Source organism: Centroberyx affinis, unplaced genomic scaffold (genome assembly GCF_046629955.1).
Source record: "Centroberyx affinis isolate AG114_WGS23_722 - 3 ecotype Tasmania unplaced genomic scaffold, CSIRO-AGI_Caff_v1 ptg003510l_1, whole genome shotgun sequence".
NCBI lineage: Eukaryota > Metazoa > Chordata > Actinopteri > Beryciformes > Berycidae > Centroberyx > Centroberyx affinis.
Window position 1 is genome coordinate 1 of NW_027281459.1, and position 24,670 is coordinate 24,670.

General features: G+C 44.5%; 3 protein-coding genes across 3 annotated transcripts in view; all 3 read right to left on the minus strand.

Moving 5' to 3' along the window:
• Positions 1-445: 445 nt before the first annotated feature.
• Positions 446-8,056, minus strand: LOC139661325 (neurturin-like). The gene is made up of 3 exons (XM_071539766.1): positions 7,927-8,056; positions 1,465-1,783; positions 446-882 (listed from the first exon to the last, which is right to left on the minus strand). The coding sequence occupies exons 2-3, from the start codon at positions 1,754-1,756 to the stop codon at positions 446-448; spliced, it is 729 nt and encodes a 242-aa protein (XP_071395867.1). The 5' UTR covers positions 1,757-1,783; positions 7,927-8,056.
• Positions 8,057-11,281: 3,225 nt separating this feature from the next.
• Positions 11,282-14,563, minus strand: LOC139661323 (la-related protein 6-like). Its single transcript, XM_071539764.1, has 4 exons — positions 14,456-14,563; positions 12,635-12,702; positions 12,342-12,531; positions 11,282-12,214 (listed from the first exon to the last, which is right to left on the minus strand). The coding sequence occupies exons 1-4, from the start codon at positions 14,561-14,563 to the stop codon at positions 11,282-11,284; spliced, it is 1,299 nt and encodes a 432-aa protein (XP_071395865.1).
• LOC139661324 (receptor-type tyrosine-protein phosphatase F-like) overlaps positions 14,254-24,670 on the minus strand; it is a 120,022-nt gene continuing 109,605 nt past the window's right edge. The window contains exons 31-36 of the mRNA XM_071539765.1: positions 23,834-24,012; positions 20,393-20,519; positions 19,335-19,460; positions 18,020-18,174; positions 17,352-17,487; positions 14,254-16,235 (exon numbers count right to left, since the gene is read on the minus strand). Of these exons, the coding sequence (XP_071395866.1) occupies positions 16,167-16,235; positions 17,352-17,487; positions 18,020-18,174; positions 19,335-19,460; positions 20,393-20,519; positions 23,834-24,012 (792 nt within the window). The 3' untranslated portion in view covers positions 14,254-16,166. The remainder of the gene's footprint in view (positions 16,236-17,351; positions 17,488-18,019; positions 18,175-19,334; positions 19,461-20,392; positions 20,520-23,833; positions 24,013-24,670) is intronic.

The following is a 24,670-nucleotide window of genomic DNA, read 5'->3' on the forward strand; positions in this document are numbered from 1 at the left end:
CCATGCGTACAAAAGTGGAGTAACAGCAATAATCTATTCCGCTACTCATCTGAGTCTACTGCATGTACTGTAATATCACAAACATCATGTTGCTACATTGTTGTTACACTACAATTCACAGTGTTACTACACAGATAGAAAAGACCATAAAAACTTTCATTTGGTATAAACAGTCATTCTCTGTGTCCCTTTACACTGAATCAACACACACACAGCTCTTGCTGTCCCTGTGATTTGGTTCCAACTTATTGGCGACAGACGCCAGCGATGCAAAGTCCGCCTGCTGAGAAGGCCGCCAGGGAGCAGCCATAAATATATTCCATCTTTTCCTCCTCCAGTATATATTCCATAGTTGCCCCCGTTGTCTTTCAACAGTATCTTTGTTGAACTCTTCGTAGAGAGGCTGAGAGCAGCGTGCGTGTCGGTGGAGGTGCCGGTCGCTGGGTCATACGCAGCCGCACGCCTGCGCGGACACTTCCTGTATCGTGTGGTAGCGGCTCATGTTGTCCAGGAAGGAAATGTCCTCTTCGTAGGCGATGGGCCGGCAGCAGGGCCCGTTGCTCACCTTGTCCTTGCGGCCCTTCTTGCTGAAGCCCGTCCGCCTCATGCGCTCCATGGTGATGTCGTAGTTGCGCCGGTGGCCCGTGCATTTGCCGCTGCAGTAGCGGAACAGCAGGGTCTCGTCGCTCTCGTAGCCGAGGCCCAGCTCGCTCACGGTCAGCTCCATCTCCCTCAGGGAGCAGGGCTTGGGCCTCCTGGCTCTTTTAGTCCTTCGGGCCTGGCTCTTGTCCAGGCGCCGGCTCTTCCGCCTCTTCCTGTCCAGCAAGGTCCCTACCACCTGCTGCAGCTCGCCCTTCGTGAAGCTCTGGAACAGCATGGAGACTGAGGGAGAGGAGAGGAATTAGAGGGGTATGCATAGGGAACAGTGGGATGATTTAGTTTGTGATGCATCACCTTCATCATCTTCTGTTGAATCGGAAGATGATGCATCAGAGGGCTGAAGGTTGACGGGCCATTTTGCAAGCACACATTTCTGAAAGTAATGGATGTCAGAAGAAGGCTGCGTTTTTCCTGGTCAATTACTGTGACCATGACTGAACAAGACAAGCCTTATCACTGGCACTATGATAATAAGCCTTAGCATTCTATGAAGCTAATATAAATGACAAATGCACGTCAAGGAGGCACTTTTGGGGCATGCTGAAGTGTATTCCTCCAAAGAGAAATGAGTAAATCAGCCTCTCTTGAAGGTTTTAGTAGTTCTAACCTCCCACCTTTGGAGAGTCAGTGAACTATGAGGTGTTAAATGACTGCAGGTTATTGGGAGACATAAAAACTTGTTCTATAAACAACCGAGCGCGGGCACTAAGCCTTCTGTCTGAGCCCAGGCAACCGGTTCACACGACACCTTATCTAAGACCAGACAAGGGGATTGCTAAAGGAGATAATAACAGTTTATCTTACACTCTGAGAGGAGAGAGTTCACGCTGCCTGCCGACCGGGTTCTCCGGTGAAGACCACCCATCGCCTGGGACGACGACGTCGACGATGGCAAGGATGGTGATGATGAGGGCGACGGCGACGGCGTGCTCACGGACGGTGATATCGATAACGATCTCGATGAGGATGGAGATGTGTGTGGATGTTTTGTCCTAGGTTTGAATTGTCCAACAGTGGCCATGTTTCTAGTGAGGAGGATGGACAGTGCTGCACCACAGAGCATGAAGGCAAAAGTAGCACCTTTCCATAACTTCATCTTAGAACGTGGAGGAGCATTGAAACTCTGTCGAGAGAGGCAGAACGCACACATCAGACATGTTAAAACAATGTTACACCTTCAATAATGTAAACTGTCTTTCTCCTTCGGGTCACGAGCTGCAGCACGTTCCAAGTAACTTAACCCCATGTGAGCACAACTGTTAAAATAATCAGTCAGAGGGATTTCACCTTGTCATATTACTGCAATCCCAGAGCAGAGGTAGTACAATGCCTTAATTGTTATCTTCTGTGACTTTCCACTTCTGTGACCTTCCGTGAATCCGCTTCTCTCAGCCGAAGTTTCCCCAACAGGGCTTTCATGTTACCGTCAGTTTACTTTCCCTAATTCTGCACTGACACTGCTGTCAGCTCATTTTCACTCCTAAGTGGGTTCATGAGCTGCAAAAACGACACATCACTTGTTGACATATGAGAATGTAGGGTGTGTTTCATGCATATCACTGCTGTTGCGGAATAACCATGCAACTGCAAATTTTCTTTTTAACCCTTACCCTAAACTTAAACCTAAACTTAACCCTAACCCTAACCCTTGAAACCTCTTAAAACCGACAAAATATCAAAAATACTTGGACGTCAATAAGAATATAAGCATTTTTTTCTTCATTCCTGAAAAACAAACATTTTTACAGACAGACATTGTCCAGCAATACACTTTTAAGAGGGGGAAAAAAAACAATTCCCTGACAGGAATCCCTTGACCACACCTATTTGCTATGCTAGTATGGTGGGGCCTCACACTCAGTGAACATGTGTGTTTGTGCGCCCCTTTATCTTACTCCCCCTCCCTCACAGAAGGCACTGAGCCACAGCAAGGCACTAAAGTCAATTTGAAAGAATTACGCCATATTTTTTCTTTCTTTGTTGTCATGCCACAGGTATTTGAGAGGTTTTACAAGCTCACTACTTTGTATTTTTCATATCATGTCATGAGCTAACAAAACATTTCCCCAGACCCGGAAACGGTATACGGGCAGTGACTAACAGCAAATCCAGACCGGCCCTCCAAAGTGTTTTGCCAGACTGGATTCTGTACTGTACATGTACGGGCTGCTGTGTACTTGGCTTGTTTAGAGTAGGACAAAATGTCACATGTCTTTGTCTGTTTCAATAGAATCAGTTTTATTGGGCAAGCAAGTTTGCACATAGAATGGATTCAGCTTGGTGGGTTGCTCCTGTAGGTCACGTTAAACATAAAACCACACAAAAATATAAAAAGTAGGAGAAATTTGGTTCTCTGGTTGAACCTCACTGATTGCACTGCAATCAGTAATAGAAAAAAAAAGAAATATATACAGATATAGTGAGTATTGCATTGGGTCTGAGTGTTTTGGATGCCACAGGGGAAAAAAACAAAAACGCTGTACACATGAGTTGGAATGATATAAACAGAGTATAAACAGGTAGAACTGGTCTATGAGTCAAAACTTAAACATCATTCATAATTCCATATGGGTTTGACACAGTAAGCAGTCTGTGAACAACAAAGGCGGCTTGCTTAAAGGAGGCACGGTATTCATTTGAAAGTCAAACATTTCAGCTAACAACCTCGTTTTCATACACAGTCCATGTAAATCAAATGTGGAGCTGCGGCCGCTGCACAGTGTTATCTGGTACCCGGCTACACACGAACGTCTGATGCTCGTTCTTCATTGTTATAATTAATTGCCGCACATGATAGATAGCCGCCTCAATGGAAACTCTCATTTTGTTTGGTTCAACACCAACTTCTGTCTCCCAAGATCGTAGTTTTCTAGCTCTAAATATGATAAATTCTAAATTTAACAAGAGCCAGTTTGTTATGATATATGGCGAACGATGAGATCATTGTTTTCTTATGCTATTAATAGGTCAGTTTGGGACAATTACTCATCCTCAAAGTTAGTTGCTTCACAAGACCTCAATACGTCAGTGTCTGGGGCCTGTTAGCTCTGTTGCTCATCTTGATAAAACAATTAGCTCATTAAACAGACGAGTCCTCCGATGTTTTAGACACTGGATGAAGCTTGGTCATCAAACGCTGATCTCATGCCCCTGAAGACAGTTTGATTGTCATAATTGCTCCACTCAGAAACACATTACCCGCATCTGCAGTCAATCGGCACCAATAAAAGTGCCAAGCACCGTTCTACAGCTTATTCAGATCTTCATGGGTGATTAATCAGCATAGACATTTGATATCTATCACTGGTCCACGCTGTCACAGACATAAATATACAGATGTTGATAGGGGGGCAGGGGCACCGTTGTTTTCTTAGGGCGACCACAGACAGACAGACATGACTGAGGAGTGATGATGGAATGGTGCGCTTCCTGTAAGGACAAGAGCTGCTGTTTTCCAGTAAACAGAGAGCACCAACGCAGAGGATATAGGGGAGCCCAGGAGGACTCTCCGGCAGAAGGAAAAGCCATCCTCAAATAGAGACATAAAAATGCAAAGACAACTAAAACAGTTCCTACACAGCCGCAGCATGTCTGGCCTTTACAAAGCATCACAAACATACTCCCGATGTGCCCATGCATGCTCTTGTGTGGAGATTTCCCCGGGTGTGAGGCCCAAAACAAACTGAGAAATTCAGCTACTCACAAGGGGAAAATGGAGGGTTCAGTGACACAATGACAAACGCAGAACATGTGAAAGTCCTCATGAGGATTTTGTGTTTCTAGACAGCGTGGGAGTGAACATCAGGTATGTGGTTGGTGGTACATGGTAATAGATATAGCAAATAAATACCCAAAGACAGGAAAGCTGTTAGTCATTTTTCACCTGAAAGGCTAAGTAGTGTAGAAACAGTTGTAGAAGATCATCGTTTGAGGCAGACCATTAAAATATACAACTGCCAAGAATTCGGAAATGTGTCATAGCCATTCTTGAGAGATTATATGTTCTCAAATGCAGGCATCATACATAGTCAGTGTGCGAGCCAGATTCTCAACCAAGCTCTTGTTTTGTCTCAAAGATGGCATTATTCAAATGACACAATAAAATTGATGTTTTCAATAAATAATTGGGTCAGTGGCCATGGTGCTGCTAAGCTGGTGGTAATGTAATTACAGCAGCATGGCGCTCATGTCCTCTCCTCCCATGTCAGAAGGAAGCACTCAACAGAATGTCACTGCCTATGGAAGATGAACTGGTGATCTGTCAAAATGAGGATAAGGGGCGTCTGCGGTTAACAGTTTTTTGAATGGAGACAGGGGGGGCCTTCTTGTCAGCTTGCCTGGATCTTGCCCAGTGTGACATGATCACAGTGAGAGAAGATCACAGACAGGCGTGAATGAACAGCTTCTTTGTGCTGGGAAAAACAGACGTCCATACCATCTTTTCTGTCCCATTATTCTGTAGCATTTGTTCCTATACGTTGCCCAGATGGAGGCTGTTCTCTCTGACTCGCTCTGACTCATCTGACACACACACACACACACACCCATACAGCATTTGCATGGTTTCACTTTTCCATATCATATGACACAAGCGTCTGTCGAAATCACGATAAAGTCCAAGCTGCCACTTGTTGTCAAGACACCCTCTTCACTTCCAGGGAACACACACGCTCCCAGCAGCACCATCACATAACACTAGATAATCCACCTTACGTAATATTGCTGCTTCCTGATAATTAGAAATGTCCACGGCTCGGACCAGCCGCCGGCTTATATATCTGCCGTCGCATAACCTGAGGCCTTTACCTACATATTCAGCCATGCGTTTCAGCTGAGCTCCACCTACGTGACCAGCTGTCCCTTTGCTACTCTGAACACACCCCATAATAAATACCTGCACTCGAAAGATAACAGAGGAGTATAGCAAACAGTGGGAAAGGCACCTACTGTGTTGAACTTGGTGGTTGCAAGGAAACAACGTGCTTTAGGGAGTCCTAGAGAGGCCTTGTCTTGTCTTTTCCCTCTTAAGTGAGCATCAGGAGGCCTGGGGACAGCTAGAGAGTGCTTGGGGAGGTAATAGGGACATATTCCAAAGATCAGGGCGGGATTAGCACTAATGCCTGCCGGCTTTATCTGCCGTCACGTGGGTTAACACCTGGCTGCAGTGCTGGTGGCGGAGCCATGGCCTGGCCGTATGTGTGTGTGTGTGTGTGTGCGTGCGTGTGTGTGTGTGTTAATCCGTCAGACACCTCTAACTCGGGGGTTAGGCCAGCAGGGCCCACCGAGAGAGCACCCAGCAGGCGCCCTCTAAACCTAGCCAGCCTTCAATCAGAATAATGGAGAAGAAAAGTGATGACCTCGATAAGTTGGACTTGTTGTGTCGGCACCAGGGTGGGCCGAAAGGATGTAAAATAAAGTGGATGTTCTGAGCCAGGATTGGCTGTGCTAAATCCAGCCTTGGTTCTAATGCAACTGAAAAAGGCTTAGGCTAGGCTGCGCTGTGATTTTGCTGGGCAACCACTTTGGTTGGCTTGCGCTCTGTCACTCAGTACCTACGGGATAATTAAAACAAGCCTGCTCCTTGTTAGCAAGAAAGTTGAAGTTCATTACAGAGAAGAAGAAGGAAATACATCTATGGGAAATGCCAATAAAGTTGCCCGCGGTATACGACTTCTAAACCTGACCTTTGTATCCATTTCTGTCTTTTTGATCTGCTAGGGATATGTGAGTGGTAAGCAGCTTCGATTTTAATTTTGGAATCCCTCCTATCACCTCCCATGGGTTTATACAGATTAATCCAGTGACCCTGACAGCCATGCACGGAATCTCAAAGGCACAACTCAAACCTGTTGCTATCAAGGTGGCTTTAATGAGATGTGATTGCAGGGCAAAGGAAGACACACTTTCAGACGCTCATTTGACATCAGACCCAATTTGTCTGGCCTCTGCTATTACGGGAACACTTCAATCAAGGTACAGTTACATGTTGTGTTTGGACGTCCCTTTAAATAGCACTTTGACCAACGGACAAAGAGAGGTTACTCAAGGCTTGGCAAGGAAACGTCACCTTGCCTCATCATTTATGTTCGGGCCAAGAATAAGATTGATGTCGTGGACTTACTAAAAATGAGTCTGTGCCCTGCTATTCTCGCTGCTAATCTGTCTATGCCAGATCCTCTTTTAACACAACAGTATTGCAGCTAAACCCATGTTAAACATGTTGATGTTGCCGGTAGAAAAGGTTGACGTCCATCTGGCACTTGCTGAATACCATGTTCAAATATGACCCACGCGAGCAAGCTCAAGCAAGCAGAAACATCTGAAACACGATGACATTTTACATCAATATTAGCATACCCTTGCGTCAAACTACCGACATCTTAATTTTTTACATGTGTGCATTGTATGTTTAAGTGAGAAGCTGGCAAAAAACAAAACAAAGTGCAGATGATGAGGTGTTTATGGTTCTTCACTTCACTGACAGTTGAACCTCATCTCCTTCAGGTGCTTCAGTTATGGCCAGTTTGGATGGTGGGTTATGGGAACTGACAGGCTCAAGTGACTTTAGGCTTAACCTCTGGCACTCCACTAGATACAGTATAAGCTCTACGTATGATATGGGCTTAGCGGGATGCGGATCATCATGTCAGTCAAATGCCCACAGTGAGTATCATTAAGTTTGCTTCTCTAGCAGTTTATATTTAGATCAAAAGTTTAGATGCAACTGTTCTTTCCTTATTCAACCTGTTAAAGAGGCAGCGCTGAAAAAAAAACGTTGTGCTCAGAAGGGAGAAAATTTGAGAACCATTATCAATAACCTGTATGTGACAGAATATTTGGAGAGTGGTTACTCATGATAATGAGGGGCACACCACCATGTTGGAACGGAAGACAAGCACTACTAGATCTTCCTCCCTGGAAAAAAAAAAAATACAAAAAACAAAGAAAAGGCCCAATTTCTGTGTGGTGGATAGGTGTTTAAATTCTACTACAGTATTAGAATAATTTATTTTTGATGTCGCTAATCCAACATGGTGGCACGTCCCTCATAATAACCAATAGTAACCGCTCTCCAAACATTCCGTGACAGGCCGCTGTGCACTATTGACATGCGGCTGCAGCAAGAGCCGCTTGTTGATACAGATAATCCAACGTGTGTTTTCTGCCACTCAAGCACTTGGTGAGGCATCCCTGTCAGCAGCACCTAACGCCTTCCCCCCATAAGCCGCCGGCTTATACTAACAAAAGAAGATGTGGTGTCCTTACCGTTCGGCCGGCTAATCCAGACTTAGCTGCGTGGCGTCGTCTTCAGCTGACCTCCACAGGCAAGTGCTGGCTGGGTAAGTCCATCATCACAGCCGCGGAGCGAGGGAAGGAATCCACTTTGTTCCCCTAAAAACCATCAGAACTCCATGTGCCTCTGAGAAGCAGGGGAGGTGTCCTGACTTGATCCAGGGCCAGGCGCTCTTATCCCTTTATCATTGTGGCACTTCCACAAAAGTGCCTTATGTTGCAATGATCAAAATCCACATTCCTCTGAAGGCAACCATGAGCTTCATGGCACTCAGCTTGATCCATTGAAAGAGGAGAGCTGGCTGTTTAGAATAGCCCCTTGACTCGACATGTGGCTCACTTCAGAAAACTCTCACCATGTTAATCCATCCAAGTTTTAGTCTCCCTTTTTCAAAAAAACCTGAGTACAGAGGTGCAGAGCAAAAGAGGGGTACAGTGTCTTAGATCTCACAGATGCCCCAACTTTTACTCCATCTGCTATGAAACTCAGTGCTGTAGGTACTAGATCATTTCATCTCCACTCAGACAAGTCAGAACATTGTTGGATAGATAACAAATGATACAGCATGCACATCTTCTTACCCCTATGGAGCAGCAGGTCTTCTCCTCAGCTCGGGCTGGGCTCCAGGAAGGGCTACACTGCGGGTTTGGAAAGATGGGTTAGGGTGAGGAGGGAGAGCGTCGTCACAGTAAGTGGAGCACAGAGCTCCTCTGATGCCTCCGCCTGCCTCACCCCCCCACAACTGTTGCTCCTCCTCCTCCATAGTTGTGCTTGTGGGCCGAGTCGGATTACTCCTGACATGATAATCTCCCTGGCTCTAGCTCCAGGAGCACTAAAGGATGCTTTGGCCTGAGCAAGGGCTTACATTTACCTTCTGCTGCAAGGGAGTCTGCCATCTTAAGCGCACGGTGGTAAATAGCCTCAATTGGGTGGATCAGCGGGTGCAGTAAGAGGGGTCCGCTGAAGCAAGTGTCCTCCAGCCTTTTTGGGTGAGGGAATTCACGATAGTTTGTCAAATAGGTGCAACAAAAACACTAACCCCAGTTAAATTGATATATCACAGTTGAGGTATTTCATGATGATTCAATCTAGAGTTGGCCGGGGATGAAACCAGGGATGTTGTTGTTGAGAGTCTCACATTCACATCTCCTCCAATACAAACCACTATTTTAGCCCCTGAGCCTTGAGCGGCAAATGAGGAGCAGATGGTTGTGCTTTTGGAAGGTATCAGGCACTCCACACTGCAATCTAAATAAATACCCATCCGTGGAGGAAATGCGTCAGGTGTGCGGGGTCAGTGATATAAAAACAAAGGCCAACCAGTTTAGAGATAGCAGTGAAGCGATGTTGCCAGGGAGATGCACACGATGTTGGAGACCCACAGAGCTGAACAGGTGCTGTTTTGAAACATTAACCAGTCAAATAAATTTACAGGTAAGCTGTTGAACCAAACAAAATTACTTGTTCTGAATTATGGCTCGAGACAAAAATGTTGAAACATAGCGGCAATCCTGGAGTGTGAGTAATAATGTCAGCTTTACAGCAGGAAACAAATTATTTGCTAACAAATATCTCATTCTAACACCATGAGTCATTCTCATATCCTCATGCCAAAGATATACACAAATCATGCTTTTCAAAGGCCCACTAGTGAGATGTAGATGAGACGGACTGCTAATTTTTGTTTTATCTAGGACTGTAACTTAAAAAATGTATGAAAAGAACCAAATTAATCTTTACCCGAGTCTTAGATTAATCTCAAACCAACAGGTGTATTGATGGATGTCTTCAGTTCATTATCACAGTGACCTAAACCATAGATTTTATGTATAGTCTGAAGTGCAGCCAAAACAAATCCTCCTTTTCACTCAAACCCTCCAGTCCTCACCTGCAGGATAACACTATACCACAAATCAAGAGAACATACCTGTTCTTTTTCAAGCTGAGAATGCTAAGAATATTTTGATGACAGTCAGCAGGTGCAAATTTCGCAGACCCAACAACAAAAACGCCCTAAGAAAAACGTGCAAATTCACCCAACTAGCTCATTTAGCACGAACACCCACAATTATTAGTAAGGGGGTACTGCGTAAATACATAATGACTTCCAGTTAGCAGCAAATATCGTGCTTTTCTAGCCTTGAAAAGGAAATATCAGCACAGAAACATTTCCTGACGTGGGGCAGAAAGTTTCTGCTCTATACATATTGTTCACAGATGTGTAAAGTTTTCATAGACCGGCCTCCATTGCAATAAAAGTGTAACAGCTGTTAATTGCTAAATAAAGTCAGAGACAACGAGAGAGAAACTCTTGAGCATGTACACTGCAAGGTTTCATTCAACACCCTAAGATTACATCTGCAATGATGACATTCTGTCATACAGCATATACAAGAAAAAGAAAAAGTATGTTTCCAATTTGAATATCACAGAATCACATACACATAGGATTGAATCTTTCCACTGGGCGTGGATGAGTGAAGAAACACATTCTGTTTAGGTTTGGGCTAGATTTTAAGGAAGCCCTCAATCAGTAACACTATAAACACACCATTCCGCTCGAGGTGTCATTAGAAAGGCTGGAAATAAGGCACAAACGTGGCTACTACACACATCTTGCGCAAAATGTGGTTTGATGATTGGACAAGTAACCTTCAGCCAAATGTCATCTTACTGAGTGGAAAACTACTTTTTAGAGAAACAAAATCTAAGCAGAGATTTGAAAAGATGCAGTGGGACATTTGGTGCTTTTTTGAGCATAGCATGTTGAAAGAAAAGGCTACTTTCTGTGAGCAGCGGAAACAAGACAAATCCATCTTGGCCCAAGAACAAATATACATTGCAATTTGCAGAGTTGTGACCAGACTAGTTGGGGCCTCAGGGATGTAGAGCCTACTGCTGTTTTCAAAAAGCATGTATAGATTTTTGACATACTCTTACTTCATCACATTAACACTTATTTTTGTATAACAATTTTTACCACTTGATAATATAGCAGTGTATTTAGTTCCATGTAACTATGACAGGTAGGCTGTAGTGAGTTGTTAAAACACAAAACTATGAACACACAGGCAAATGCTGCCCCCCGCTGTCAGTGATTTACACCTACAGCCAAGATCCAAGTCTCACCCAGACTGAATGCTTTCTCACCAATAGACTACTATAGATCACTTTTTTCTTGCTTTATATGGAATAAAAATATATTTATTTTGATTTCATCATCTTCTGAACTTCTGGGAGTGACTGAATGTAGCAGTAGCACCAGTCCATATATCTGCAGCCGTCGTCCAGAAGAGGTGAAATTAGTAGATCTAGAAAAAAAGCTGCCTATTGCTGCTGCAGCGGCTTCCCTCTCCCCCTGCTGCCGTGGAAGCCCTTGGTGCCGTCCGGGCCGCAGGGCAGACGCAGCACCCCCTGTGACATGATGAGCCCGGCCTCAGGGTGGGCTGCGCCGGGTGTGACTTTGCGTCTCAGCACCCAGGGGCACCCGGAACTCTCCTGGCCATCGTCTCCAGAGCACCCGTTCCTCCTGCTGAATCTGCTCTTGAACTCAGGGAAGGGCCAGCCCTGGCAGCCGGTGGAGAACTTTTTAAAGACATGTCCCAGGGGGTCGCGCAGGGGCTTCTGGGGCCAAAACCTGCGTGGAGCCTTTTTGGAACCCTTAAATGGGAATGGGCTTTTCTGCAGGGGTGAGGATTTATGTTCGCACTTTTTCTGGCTGGGTTCGGCCTCCTCAGGTGTATCCTCATCGCTTTCCTCTGGCGGTTCTTCCTCGGTGAAGTGCCGTGTCCCAGGGAATCCCAAGGGCACCACACACATGCCCTTCCCATCCGTCTTGTGCTCTTCTGCCTTCAGGGCACGGTGGGCCCTTCGAGCCGCCTGCAAACAGTCGAACCTCACCACGGCACACAGGTGCTGGCCAAGCTCACTGTGGCGCTTGGCATAGCACTGCAGCTCCTTGGGAAGCTCTTTGCCAGGTTGCAGGATCCAGATTGACGTAACGTTGCCGTAAATGCTGAACACTTTCGAGACTCTCTCCTGGACTCTGGGTTTCTCCAGGCCTTGGGCTGCTGGGTCTTCTCCTGTCTGCTTCTCAAATAGGTTCCAGGCGAGGAGGAGCTTGTTGGTGGGGGAACACAGCAGCCACTTGGGGAGTGGCTCTCTCCGCCTCACTTTGGTCCCTTCCTCATTCACTTCCAGCAGCTTCGAGCAGCGCGCTCCCGCTAGAGTCACACGCCAGTCTCTGGTCAGCACCTTGATCTGTGACAAGCAGCAGCACTTCATTTTAATGCATTGTTTTTATTTAAACTGGTAAAATATAAACAGCATAGAAAGCCCACTGGTACATTTAAGTCTTGGTAAATCAAAAGTGGTATTTTTTCTTTACCTTTTTAAAGGAAGTGAGGAGCTTGAGACTGACGTAGCCCAGCTTGTTCTTCTGCATGTGTTTCAGGAGGAAGCCGTCCTCCGCCAGGTTGAAGTCGGACAGGAGATGCTCCAACTGGGATGCAATCTTCAAATGGAGCGAATGTGCGTCAATACTATCTTCTTTCGCTCGGTCAAGATTTGCAAAGTACCTACAAGGACAAATAAGTTAGCGTCACAACGTACTCTAAAATATGCAGTGTGAATTTGTCACTTCTATGTTGATTTTCAAATCTCCTTACCCAATCTCACTACTCATGGTGTCTCCTGTGGATAGTGATGATGGTAAACTGGGTACTAAGTTGGGCTGTGTCTTGGGTGATCTGAAACAAGGATATGAAATGAAAGGAAAATGCTCCTGGACACTCTTCATATAACCAAGACGACACTGTGATGTCAACTGGTTTCCATGGGATCTAAAACACAGAATTTGTAAGATGCTACAACGGAAATTCCACATTATTCAGTACTAACTAGTACTACCACTGCTACTACTACTACTAATAATAATCACCTGCATTTACATTAAAAAGTTACAGTGCTGTAAAATAAAAGGTAAAAAACAGTCATGTTAACAATCTGTTGGCAATCATAAACAGAATATTTGCACTGTTAGCATTAAGGCCCACTCCACAGAACAGAAATAACACTAACAGTAACATTATCATAACAATCCAAATTGACTCTAAAAAATAATAACATTATAGGCTTGGGCGTCTGCTATGCCGTTCACTGCTAACTGCACAATCAAATCACAAGGAAAATGATGATACTGCTGGCTCGTTAAAGCCTGCTCAAATTCAGAAACCATATTGCACTCCCAACAAACAAATAAACAGTAGTACTAAACGATAATGAGCGCAACAACAATTATCAGTTAAATGTAGCTATATGTCCTTTTTGTGATTCTTTGTAATAACTACATCCTCCTCAACATGTTAACACTATTGCATTTATCATACATATTGTGTCCCGGTCTTGGCAGGCTTTGCCGTGACTAAACTCCCACTGTGGCTTCACATAATGAAAGCATTAACAAAGTCAAATCATTTAAATGCAAGAATGTATCCTATTTATGTGCCTGTGTTCCTTTATTCAAGGTTCCCCTCAACATGTTATCACCATCACACATACAGGATAGACGTACTAAACCCAAACCTCTGCATGCTTTGCCTCAGCTACAGCCATCCTGTCTTGGCTATAGAGCCTTTCTTTAGCTGTAGTTGTGTGACGGCAACTGGCAGTGATTTAGCAGGCTGGTAGTGTGTGGGCTGCTGGAGAGAGGAGGAGGAGGAGTAGGAGGTGAAGACCGAGCGCTGAGGGGTTTCCACTCTGCTGAGACCGGGGACGGCTCCGGGAACCCAGCCGAAAAAGTTTTACTCATGGACACACACACTCACACACACGCACACGCACGCACACACACACACACGCACAGAGAGTACGTTGAGCTGAAAAACATGATATCCTCTCATGCATCTGACCATTTCGCATGGGTTGTGGGAGCAGGGAAAGTTCTTAAAAATCCCTTGATATCAAAGGAGGGCAGTCTTCCAACTTGTAGAACTGTGACTACAGTATGAACTAAATGTTAGGGTGTTGAAACACAAGGCAATTTTTGGGGCGACGCATTGGGCAACGCTCCCAGCAACAGGAAAGAAAGTGAGAGAAAAGGGTGAAAAATCTATTTTTGCAACAAGAATGTAATGAGTGCAACTTGGGCCTTGTCGCTCTGTGTATCACCTTAAAGTCACTGAGCAAAACAGGAACCTTCTTCTTCTCTTAGTCATTTATCCACAAACCATTAAACATGAAACAATTCACACTTTGCAAGCCACAAAATAAACGAAACATCACAAGCAAGGATTCGTACAAAAACCCAATTATTCAACTTTATTAACATCGATGAGTTTTTTTGTTTTTCAGCAATATCTTTTAAATTCCAGTTCTTTATCAACAAATAGAAAACAGACTGTGTATACAACAGATCGAATCCCTACAGCACTAAGCATTCACAAGGTAAAAATGAACGTTTTTATTTTTCGCCAGCGTGTTCAAGTCTCCCCCCCCCCTTACCGCCACCACCACCACCATGTAGGCCTCAGATTTGACGCTCCCTCCTTGCGCCTTGTGGGTGAAGATGTGCTTCAGTGGTGCGATGGCCGGCGCTGAGGAGTCGTCCATTTTGGTGGGTGGGGTGGGGCAGATGGGTCACGGGGGAGGGGGGGATTGTGCTGTTTTCCTCATTCAGATGGACAACCAGCTGTCAAAGTTACTATGGTAGTACAGTAGATACAACGGTGTTTCCATTAATACACACTCTAGGACAGCAGGCTCTCTGCAGTTTTCTCTAGGGTTGGTACGTCGGCAGAGTGAATCCTTTTGGACAATATACTTTTGAAGCTGTGGATATATCTATGTATAATTGTACATATATATAATCAATCATAATTATATATATATTTATAGTTCTATTTCTGTATAAAATAATAGCAGGTTTCAGTCCAAAGGGCTGAGTCTCTGTCCCTCTGGTAGGAATGGTTGATTCTGTACAGGTGCCAGTGCTGATGGCTCTGCTCCTCGGCCCGTATGAACCACCCTGCTCCTCCGGTCCGTTTGGTTCAACCCCAGCAAAACTGACCAGGCTATCGGGCAGTGAGGAGACGGGAGGGGCTTGAAGAGCAACTATATTCAGAGATTAGGGAGTTTCTTTTTCAACTACCCGTTGGGTATAAAAGTCTGTTTTCCTCAGATAAGTTCTCCGGTTTGGAGTATGAAGGCCTCAATGCCATAGGCTTCTGACGAAAAAACAAAACAAAACAAAAAACAACAACAAAAAAAAAAAATCATGTGCTTTCCAGTTCTGTACACCGCTGATTTAGTCTGTTAGCTGATTCACTGTTTTTTTGTTTTTTTTAACTAGCTACTGTGTTTACATAGGACAACTTTAGCGGGTGTATGTTCTGAAATCATTTTATAATTTTTTCAAAATTGTTTTTTGTAAGAAACAGCGAGTGAAAAGGCGTATCAAAGTGAACCCCTGCTCCATTGAACTGAATAAGACCAAAACAACGTACGATGAGAACAAAACAATAATGTCATGAGACAAAAGAAATCTGACAGCAGCTCAGAGAACAGTGGTTCTCCTGTATTAGTATCTAGGAACGTGTTAAAAATACATGTCCCTTGTGCTAAAGTACCCTAGAAGATAAAAAAAAAATAAAAAATAAAAAGACATACCAATTATGAAAATAATGCAGGCCCGCAGCAGGGCGGTTTAAGACAAAAGAAATGTCTGGTGTTAAAATGATTATTAAAAACAACAACAAAAAAAATGATGCGCTAAATAATAACATTTGTCATAATATCATAATAGTGACAATAAAATTAACAAAAAAAAAAGAGAGAGAATATTCTCTTAGTGCTACCAGTAGCCTTTGACAATCGGGGAGGTTTGGCGTCGACAGGACAGAGAAGCAAGCTGCCGGTCTGAGCTGTCGCATCCGTACAAGAGTTGTCGTAGTTGTCGTAGTCATTGTACTGTTTCTTTTTATTATTTTTAAAGCAAAATCTCTTGTGTGGTAAATCCGTGTGGATCTCTGTGATTGGTTGAACCCGTCGCCGGGTCCGCAAGCACGTCCCTTTCTCCTCCCCTCCGGTAGCTGTGTGAGGGGAGGGGGGAGAGGGGGGCGGGTATGGGGGGGTCAAGTGATTGGATGGCGGCTGAGATGGGACACTTGGCACACTCCTGAGAGGTCTGACCAGGGAGGCTGCTCGGTGGGAGTGGTTACGTTGCATAGTGGTCAAAGCTCCCCAGGTACTCCAGCGCTGCCCTGTAGCACAACTGGTACTGGTCCTGCAGGGGAGAGGAAGCCTCAGTGAGTGTTTGTTTGTTTATGTTTACATGCACGGTATGTTGTGCGTCATTTAGGAGAAATAATTTACATGCATTTTCATATCCTGTTCACAAATATCCATGAATAGAGGGCTTTCAGGTGACAGGTGACCACAGAGCTTGGCAACAGTGGCTGGTTGTGTTTCTAAAATTACGACTCAGCCATCTCAACAGTATGGAATAGACATGGATCATTTCTGTGTTGTTTTTAACTGGCAACTGATCATTTCACCACTGATACATCTGATTGATTTTGTGTTTAGATAATGTCAGCTTTTTAACAAGTCAATCATAGTATCTGGTCAGCTGCCCTTCACCGTCTTGTTGTAAACACATGTGATTTGCACACTAGCTAATGCATCTAGTAGAATCTAGAGTTAGTAGTGTTAGTGGCTAGTAGTCACATCTTAACATTATCATCATTTGCTTTGCTAAGTTAGTCTGCTAGCTAATTAGTTAGCTAACAAAGCCAAAAACCAACTGTTTGTTCAGGTTAACTGAGCTGACTCTTCTCAAGCTACAACTGGCAGTGTTTTGAAGTAGAGACTAGGACCAAAGACGAGACAGTTTACTGCGTCACAGTAACCTAAACAAATGGAAACAAATCTGGCACCATCATGGAGGCCAGATGTGGTTCTGAGGAGATTTGTGATGTAACTGCAAGGCCTCTATAAAAAGAATATTGTACATGCAGATTTGAGTCAAATAGTGAATTCTTTGTTTTAGTGGAACACCAGATCAATGGGTTTACCACATAAGGACAATTCAGATACTGTCAGGTAAAGTTATCAATCACAGAGAAGAATACGAAAATGACTTTCAAATACTGTCCTGTGTTTGTCTAAACTTTCTGCCACTTGCTGTGTTGTCCTTTGTGGCAAAACCTGGTAAAATCTGGTACTCCAAGCAGGTTAAGAAATCAAACGCTTAATATTACTTGCACTGTTTAACCCCGGGCAGTTACCATGGAAACAGAACTGACTTACACACAACGGCTGCAGTCTGTTTTAAGGAGCGGTTAACCCATAACTGGGATTTTGAGTATGAACGATAGCCGAGTCAGTATTCTGTCCTCACCTCCGTCTGCACCATGGCAGGCCGCTGGGTGCGAAGCGTCTTCACCGTCTGGAAGAGGTCGACCACGCCCTCGTATCTCATCCTCTCCAGCACGATGCTGAGGGTGATGAAGACGCCGGTCCTGCCCACACCGGCACTGAGGAGCACACACACAAGCAGCATTTGTTAAATCAAGGAATTGAATCTTATTCTACTTTTGCACCTAATTTCAAGTTGCTCTGAATAAGGGAGTCTGCTATATTGCCTTAAATGTTATTTAATGTAAATGCAGTAGGAGGAGATCCCACATAAACATTGAGTATCAGACATTGCATTATTATTACGGCAGGGTTACTTTGTGTCCGTATAATGCACCGCAAATATACACCAGTGCCAGTGCCAGTTTAGACAATCACAGGAAATCTAAAATTTGGTATACTCCTCTGTGATTATCTGAACTGTCCTGGTGTGGTTAACTCCACCCATCTGGTACTTCATGCAGAAGTAGAAAACAAACACTAAAAATTATTTGTGAATGCAGTTTGACCCTAGTAAGAACATTGATGTCACATCAAAATACAAACAGGAATATCTTGCTAGCACCTACAAATCTCTGAAATGGCACCCCGCCCATGTGCTTTCTTCAACACACACACACACACACACACAGTGCCATCCAGTCTCCTTACCTGCAGTGTACAGTGATTGGTCCATCCTGTCCGAACTGCTCCTTGGTTTTGTGCACTTGGCCAATGAAATCAATGAAGCCTTCCCCGGTTTTTGGCACTCCTTGCTCGGGCCAGTCAGTGAATTGGAATTGGCGGATTGTTCTGGACTGGCCGTCCTAAGGGCAGCAAACAAGGAGTTTATTTATGTTAAAGAGGCACAGCGTATTGACAAAAAGACAAACTGACACATAGGTGACATGTACGGTTTGCATAATGCAACACTTTTCAGTAGCTTTACAGTGTAATGTGGGTTGTGGGTGTGACTGGCCAGATTAGTTCTCTTCAAAGCTCGAATTTATGTCTACAACCACATTACACTCTGCTGTACTTTGTGGTTTGTGCTTCACACATCTCTGTGCCCTGCACTCTCATGTCCACACAACCAAATATGCAATATAGTATTATAGTAGTATATAGTAGACTCAGAAATCAACCGCACCACAGGATATAGGCTGCAGACCTGGGTGTTTTCATATGACTGGTTTATATGTGTTTTGAGTTTGTATGTGCGCATATGAATAGTTCATTTCCAAAATGCTATATTTCCATTTTGGAAAGAAATTGCTACATGAAGTTCATCATTGTGTCACATATTGTGTCACATTTTTCAAATGGTGGATATCTTATTTTGGAACAAAACTCTTAAAACTCGTAACGCACATATATATATATATATAAATATATAATGCATACAATACATACATATATGTGGTGTGTGTATGTGTGTGTGTGGGGGGGATTAGAGTGGTGCTGCTGCTATGTGCTGTGGGCCTTCTGATGACAGCCAAGTGTATTTATAGTCCATTGAAACCACTGCATCACAGGGAGTTCCAGTACTGGCCTTGGGGATTGGAGGCTCTGCTTTTCATGTATTTCACAGAGATCTAGCGCATACACACACTAATGCATGTGCACACACACACACACACACACACAATCCACAGAGCACACATGCCGTTGCTAAATCCGAGTAAACATGTTTGACGGCGCATTCACTTTATGTCAACCTGTCAAGAGAAATAACACGGGCCGCGTTCTGATCATCTCTACCTTGAAATCACAGTCTGCATAATTTTCAACACTTAGTGCGACTGTCAGTATTTGTATGGAAACCTAAAATTAAGATGGATTTGGGCTGGATGGCTGCATTGTATAAAATGCCAATCACCCACTACCCGTCCCACCAAGGCATACACACATAAACACACACACACACACACACACACACACACACACGAAGGCAAGACATTTTCACACAAAGTCGAATCCAGCGTACCCTGGCATCTGTGACTTTGAACTCTCGGAGGATGTACTGGGGCATGTTGTACTCGGCCATGGGATCCACCACAAAGTACTGGTACCTGGCTGAGCGCTCCGCTGGCCAGTACTGATGACACTTTTCCTGCAAAAGGAGAGACAAGCAGAAACATTAGGCACCTATATTAGATGAGTCATTCCAAAATTAAATATCCACCATTCGGAACAAGAAAACTGACTCTTATAAAATGATTACTGGCATAAAAGTGCAGCATATGTAACTCATCAGCCATCTTAAGTCATCAGGAGATTTTTGTTTACCCAATAGTTATGTTTTTGATGCTGAAATCATCTGTGGTTTTGAAATATTGACATTCATTTTAGTAAGCAAAATATTTCCATAATTTGTTTATGTTCTTTGCTAAAGCAATAAAATGCATGAGGGTTTTCTTTGCTGTAATTATGGGTGAGAAGGTGATGCAGGGAGCTATAAAATGCAGTCGAGCGACTGTCAGTGCCACCACAGTATCCATAATAACACAAAACAAAGTACTCTAGGGTATTATGGCTTTTATAAAACGAAAGGCGAGTGTACTGTTTGAAAGGTTTCCTTTAAAGTTGTGTATACTGTATACAAAAGAACAGAAACAGGAGGAAGCAAGATAAATCGCTATTTACCTCCCTGGTCACCACAAGATTTAACATAGAAACTAATTCAATTTTTCATAAAGCATGGCATAGTCTTTCTGTATGGGAATTATCAGTTTGGAATGCAACCAGCTACCAGCTTGGCAGTTTCAGTCAAGATGCATTCCAACCATACTGATAGTGTAGCTTAGTTTCAACCAAGTTATCAGCATGGCTGGAATGCATCTTTGACCAATCTGATACAATAGCTTGGCTGAAACTGCCCGGTGTATAAAGCTTGTGTGGGTTTTCATCCCCTCAATTCACCAACAGAATGTACGTGCTGCTTGAATAGCAAACATTCCCTACAGGTGTTGCATGCATTTATGTGTGTGTGTGGTATGTGTGAATGCATGTGGCTGTGTGTGAGTGTGTGTGTGCCTGTCTTACCCGCCCCATCTCTCGTAGTTTGGTGAGCATGACTACGATGGTGGAGTTGTGCTCCCACAGCATTCTCCAGAAGTCTTCGGTGGTCTCGGCCAGGGGGCCCTGGGTGGCCAGGTAGGCCTTCTGCTGCCTAAAAACACCAGAGCGGGGACACAGCGAATTAATACTAAACATAATAATAAGAATATTTATTTATATGGCACTGTATTACAAAGCACATCACAAGCAATAGCCAGAGAACCCATTTGAAAGATCATTTCATAGTAAAGAAATGTTGTGCAGAAGGCTGTTATTCCCCCCGCTTTGGATGTACAATAATGACAAGTATTAGTGAAGTGCTAAGTGCCGGACAGAATACAAGACATACAACAAAAGTGGAGTCCATACACTGACAGCTACAGCGTTATATAATATAAATTCCGACGCAAATAAATTCATACAATGAATAAATCCACAGGCCTTGAAAACAGCTTTCAGTGTGCGGACTGTACTTTTGTTCCATGAAATCGACATATGCCATTTGATGGACATTTGTATAGAAAGGTACCTTACAGTACCATAAGTGCATTTGTAGCAAAGATGGCCTCAGCAGGAATCAAACCCCATGCTGTTTCAAATGCATACAGCTGCAGAATGTTGAATATAGATATAGATGTGTGTGGGGGTCCTGTTGTCCTTGAACTGTGTGCTGTGTTTCTGTAACAATGGCACCAAGACAAATCCATGACAAGTACATTTAATGTACTTGGCAATTTGTACATGGCAACTAACCATAGCAATATAAGTGCCATGCTCTACCATTGAGCTATACAGGACCGTGGATATACACAGGTCCTATACTTCCCCCTACTCCCTATCTGTAACAGAGCACAGAGTGAGAGCGCTTGATATGCTCACACAACTAGGGATGAGCTCATATGCTGAGGTGCCAATGCAGTGCTAGTGTCCTACGTGACTTTGGCCCAGATGAGCAGTTATTTTGTCCAACAGGAGGTGGCAGCAGTGCACCGATCAAGACAGGGGGCGGGGGGTGGGTGGGGGGGGAGCTGAGTAATCCAACATACAATACACGCATGAGCAACACTCAAGCACGTACACACTCACATGTCTGCAGCGCATGTAGGCTTGCATATACAGTAGCTTTGCACGTATAGACATACAAAGACACACAGACACACAGAACACGCACACACACACACACTCACTGAGCCACGGGTGAACAACTAATGAAGGTGCTGCAGGCAAGGCACTAATGTGGAACCGGGAGATTAGAATGTGCTCAGGGCCTCGCTCGCACAAATAAAGAAACGACAGATCGGTGGAGAGGAGAGGCGATGGCGTGAGAGGAGGGGTAGGCAAGGGAGTGAGGAGTCAAATTAAAGAAAAGGAACGGAGGAAAGAGAAATGCAGAGGAATGGGGCAGGGGGAGGTACAAAGTAGAGGGAAGACGGAAAGGAGAGTGTGAGGAGATGAAAAGAGTAAGCACCGTTTTTTTTCTCCTGCCGGTCATCAGAGCACAAAGTAGAACTGACTGTTTTCTCTTACTGATTTTGGCTGCGAAGAGTGGAGGGAATGAGAGGAGAAGAGAGAAGGCAAGAAGAGAAGAGAAGAGGCAAGAAGAGAAGAGAAGAGAAGAGAAGAGAAGATGAGAGAAGAGAAGAGAAGAGAAGAGAAGAGAAGAGAAGAGAAGAGAAGAGAAGAGAAGAGAAGAGAAGAGAAGAGAAGAGGAGAGAAAAGAAGAGAAGAGGAGAGAAGAGTAGAGAAGAGAACAGAAGAGGAAATAAGAGAAAAAGATGTGAGGAAAAAGTACAAAGGAGAGAAGGGAGGAGAGGAGAAGAGAGAACAGAAGCGGAAAGGAAATGAAAGTAAGGAAAGGAAAGGGAATGAAAGGAAAGGAAAGGAAAGGAAAGGAAAGGAAAGGGAATGAAATGAAAGGAAAGGAAATGAAAGGAAGGGAATTAAATGAAAGGAAAGGAAAGGAAAGGAAAGGAAAGGAAAGGAAAGGTATGCCTAGGCGGTCACAACCCTCTGTCTCAATGTATTCCCACAACACTGCCTACACTAACATACGACTCACACCTTTCCCATGCTATCAAGAGACGTGCAATACCGCCTATGCTCAAATTCAACAAGAGAGCAGATGCGCAATTACACCCTGAAAATATTCAGTAAATATACAGAATGAATGCCAAATTTTATATTGATAGGGAGGACCCCTCTAACCTCCCCCAAAAAATGCCCCCTAGCCAAAACAAAAACAATTCTACCCATATCACACAATACTGACTGCTCTGCACACAGTGTCCCGATGAGCACGCTGCCAAACAGCACAGAGCACTCTCTGCATCATCCCACATGACTGCAGTGCTTCAGGACATAGTGTTTCATTTCAACCTCATTACAATGCTAAAACTCCAGCCTGCATCAGAGCATATCCAGGGCTCGCGCCCCTGATAGCGTAGCTGGAATCAATGGCTCGCCTCTCATTAGCTTAGCATATTATTGGCTTTTCTTGAAGGCGCTGGGGTGAAGGGCACTGGAGGCCCCTGTTTAGTTTTTATTTATGCCCGGGCTTTAAAAGCGGCTTAATTACACAGCGCTGCCGGTGCACACAACAGGTCCCCACCCGGATCTGTCTGCCTCTGCCACGACATTGGGATGGAAAATTAAGATGGAGAGTGAGAGAAGAGGGTGGAAAGAGAGATAGAGGGCAGGGGGATAGATAAAGGGTGGGTACAAAGAGACACAGAGAGAAGGGGGTAACAGGAGACAGAGGTAAAGGGGCAGAAGCAGGAATGAAGGGAGGTGTTTGGAAAACACACTTCATTACGATACTCTCTTGCTGCAATTATGCTATTTACACAGCGACAATGGAGGGCCGGCCTCTGCGGAGCACCTTTCATTAACGACAGGATTGGAGAAAGAGGGAGGAGGAGTGGTGGAGGTGGAGGTGTTGTCTCTGTCACGGCCGGGTGCGGAGCAGAACCCCGTACGGACCGGATTGTATTTCACGCTCGCTGAATCCATCCCGTCCCTTTACAGTTCATCCATAGAAGTAGTCCGCTCTATCTCTCTCCATACATATATACTGTATATATAAAACAGTAAGAGAGAGAGCTGCCTTTTCATCTTCCTCCCTCTAGGAAGCAATTTGGACTTGAGGACAAGCAGTAGCTTCAGTATGGAAGCAGTAGTCGCTCTGTGCAAGTGAACCACACTGACAGGAGGTAATTCTTTGAGAGCAACTGGATACTGCCCACAATAACCTTATCTTCAATATCTCCCCATACATTTTTATCTATACCTATTCTATAGCGAATATCTATTTTTCATATCTATAATAATCTTTGATGACAGAAAGCAATTTCAGACCTGTCACCCGCACCCACAGATATACACCCATATTGCTCTCTCACCACCCCCCACGGTGCGTCCCATGCTGACCTGTAGCCGTCGATGCAGCTGGCGTTGATGTAGTCGGAGCCCTCCACACCGCGGATGGGCTGCAGACAGACGCGGGTGGACTCAAACGGCATGATGTTGACCAGACGGTTCTTGAACTTGTTGCAGGGCAGGTTGGCGCTGATGAAGCGCGACGTGTGGGCTTTAGAGTTGGCCAGTCTCTGTTAAATGGAAGGTGAGGAGAAACCAGACAGGACGAGATAGAGAGAAAAAAAGAGGAGAGAGAGAGAATTAGTGACCTGTGACCTGGAGTAAACAAATAAGGAAGTCTAGAACGCTTCTCTGTCAAGTCTCTCTTTTTTCTTTTCCCCACGCACTCAGTGTAGCCTGTCACGATAAATAAGAAATCCTACAGAAGGCAAGACGTCAAGTCGGGCCAGAGAAAGGTGGCATCCATTTTAGATGAGATATCTGCTGGCAGGTATAACATAGTGCAGCTAAGTGCAGCGGACGAGGCTCTCATAGAGCCCCACTGCTTGGGTGGAGGACTGGAGGCGTGACAAGCTCTGGCGCTGGCAGTGGACAATGCACAGATGGACAGCACAGGAGTGTGTACAGAGAGCCATGGTACTCCACGAGAGTGTGTGTGTGTGTGTGTGTGTGTGTGTGTGTGTGTGTGTGTGTTACAGCCAGACTGTGTGGGCATGGATGCTGTGGCCCCACATACGCCGCATTCATTCTCTCACTCTCTCTCATTCTCTGTCGTTGGCAGGAGCGTAGATGCTATTATCACTTCAAACAGAATGGATCATGGTCATAAGAGGGCTAATGGCAGTGCTGGGCTGGGAGGAAAGTGTGTAATAACATCACAGTCGATGG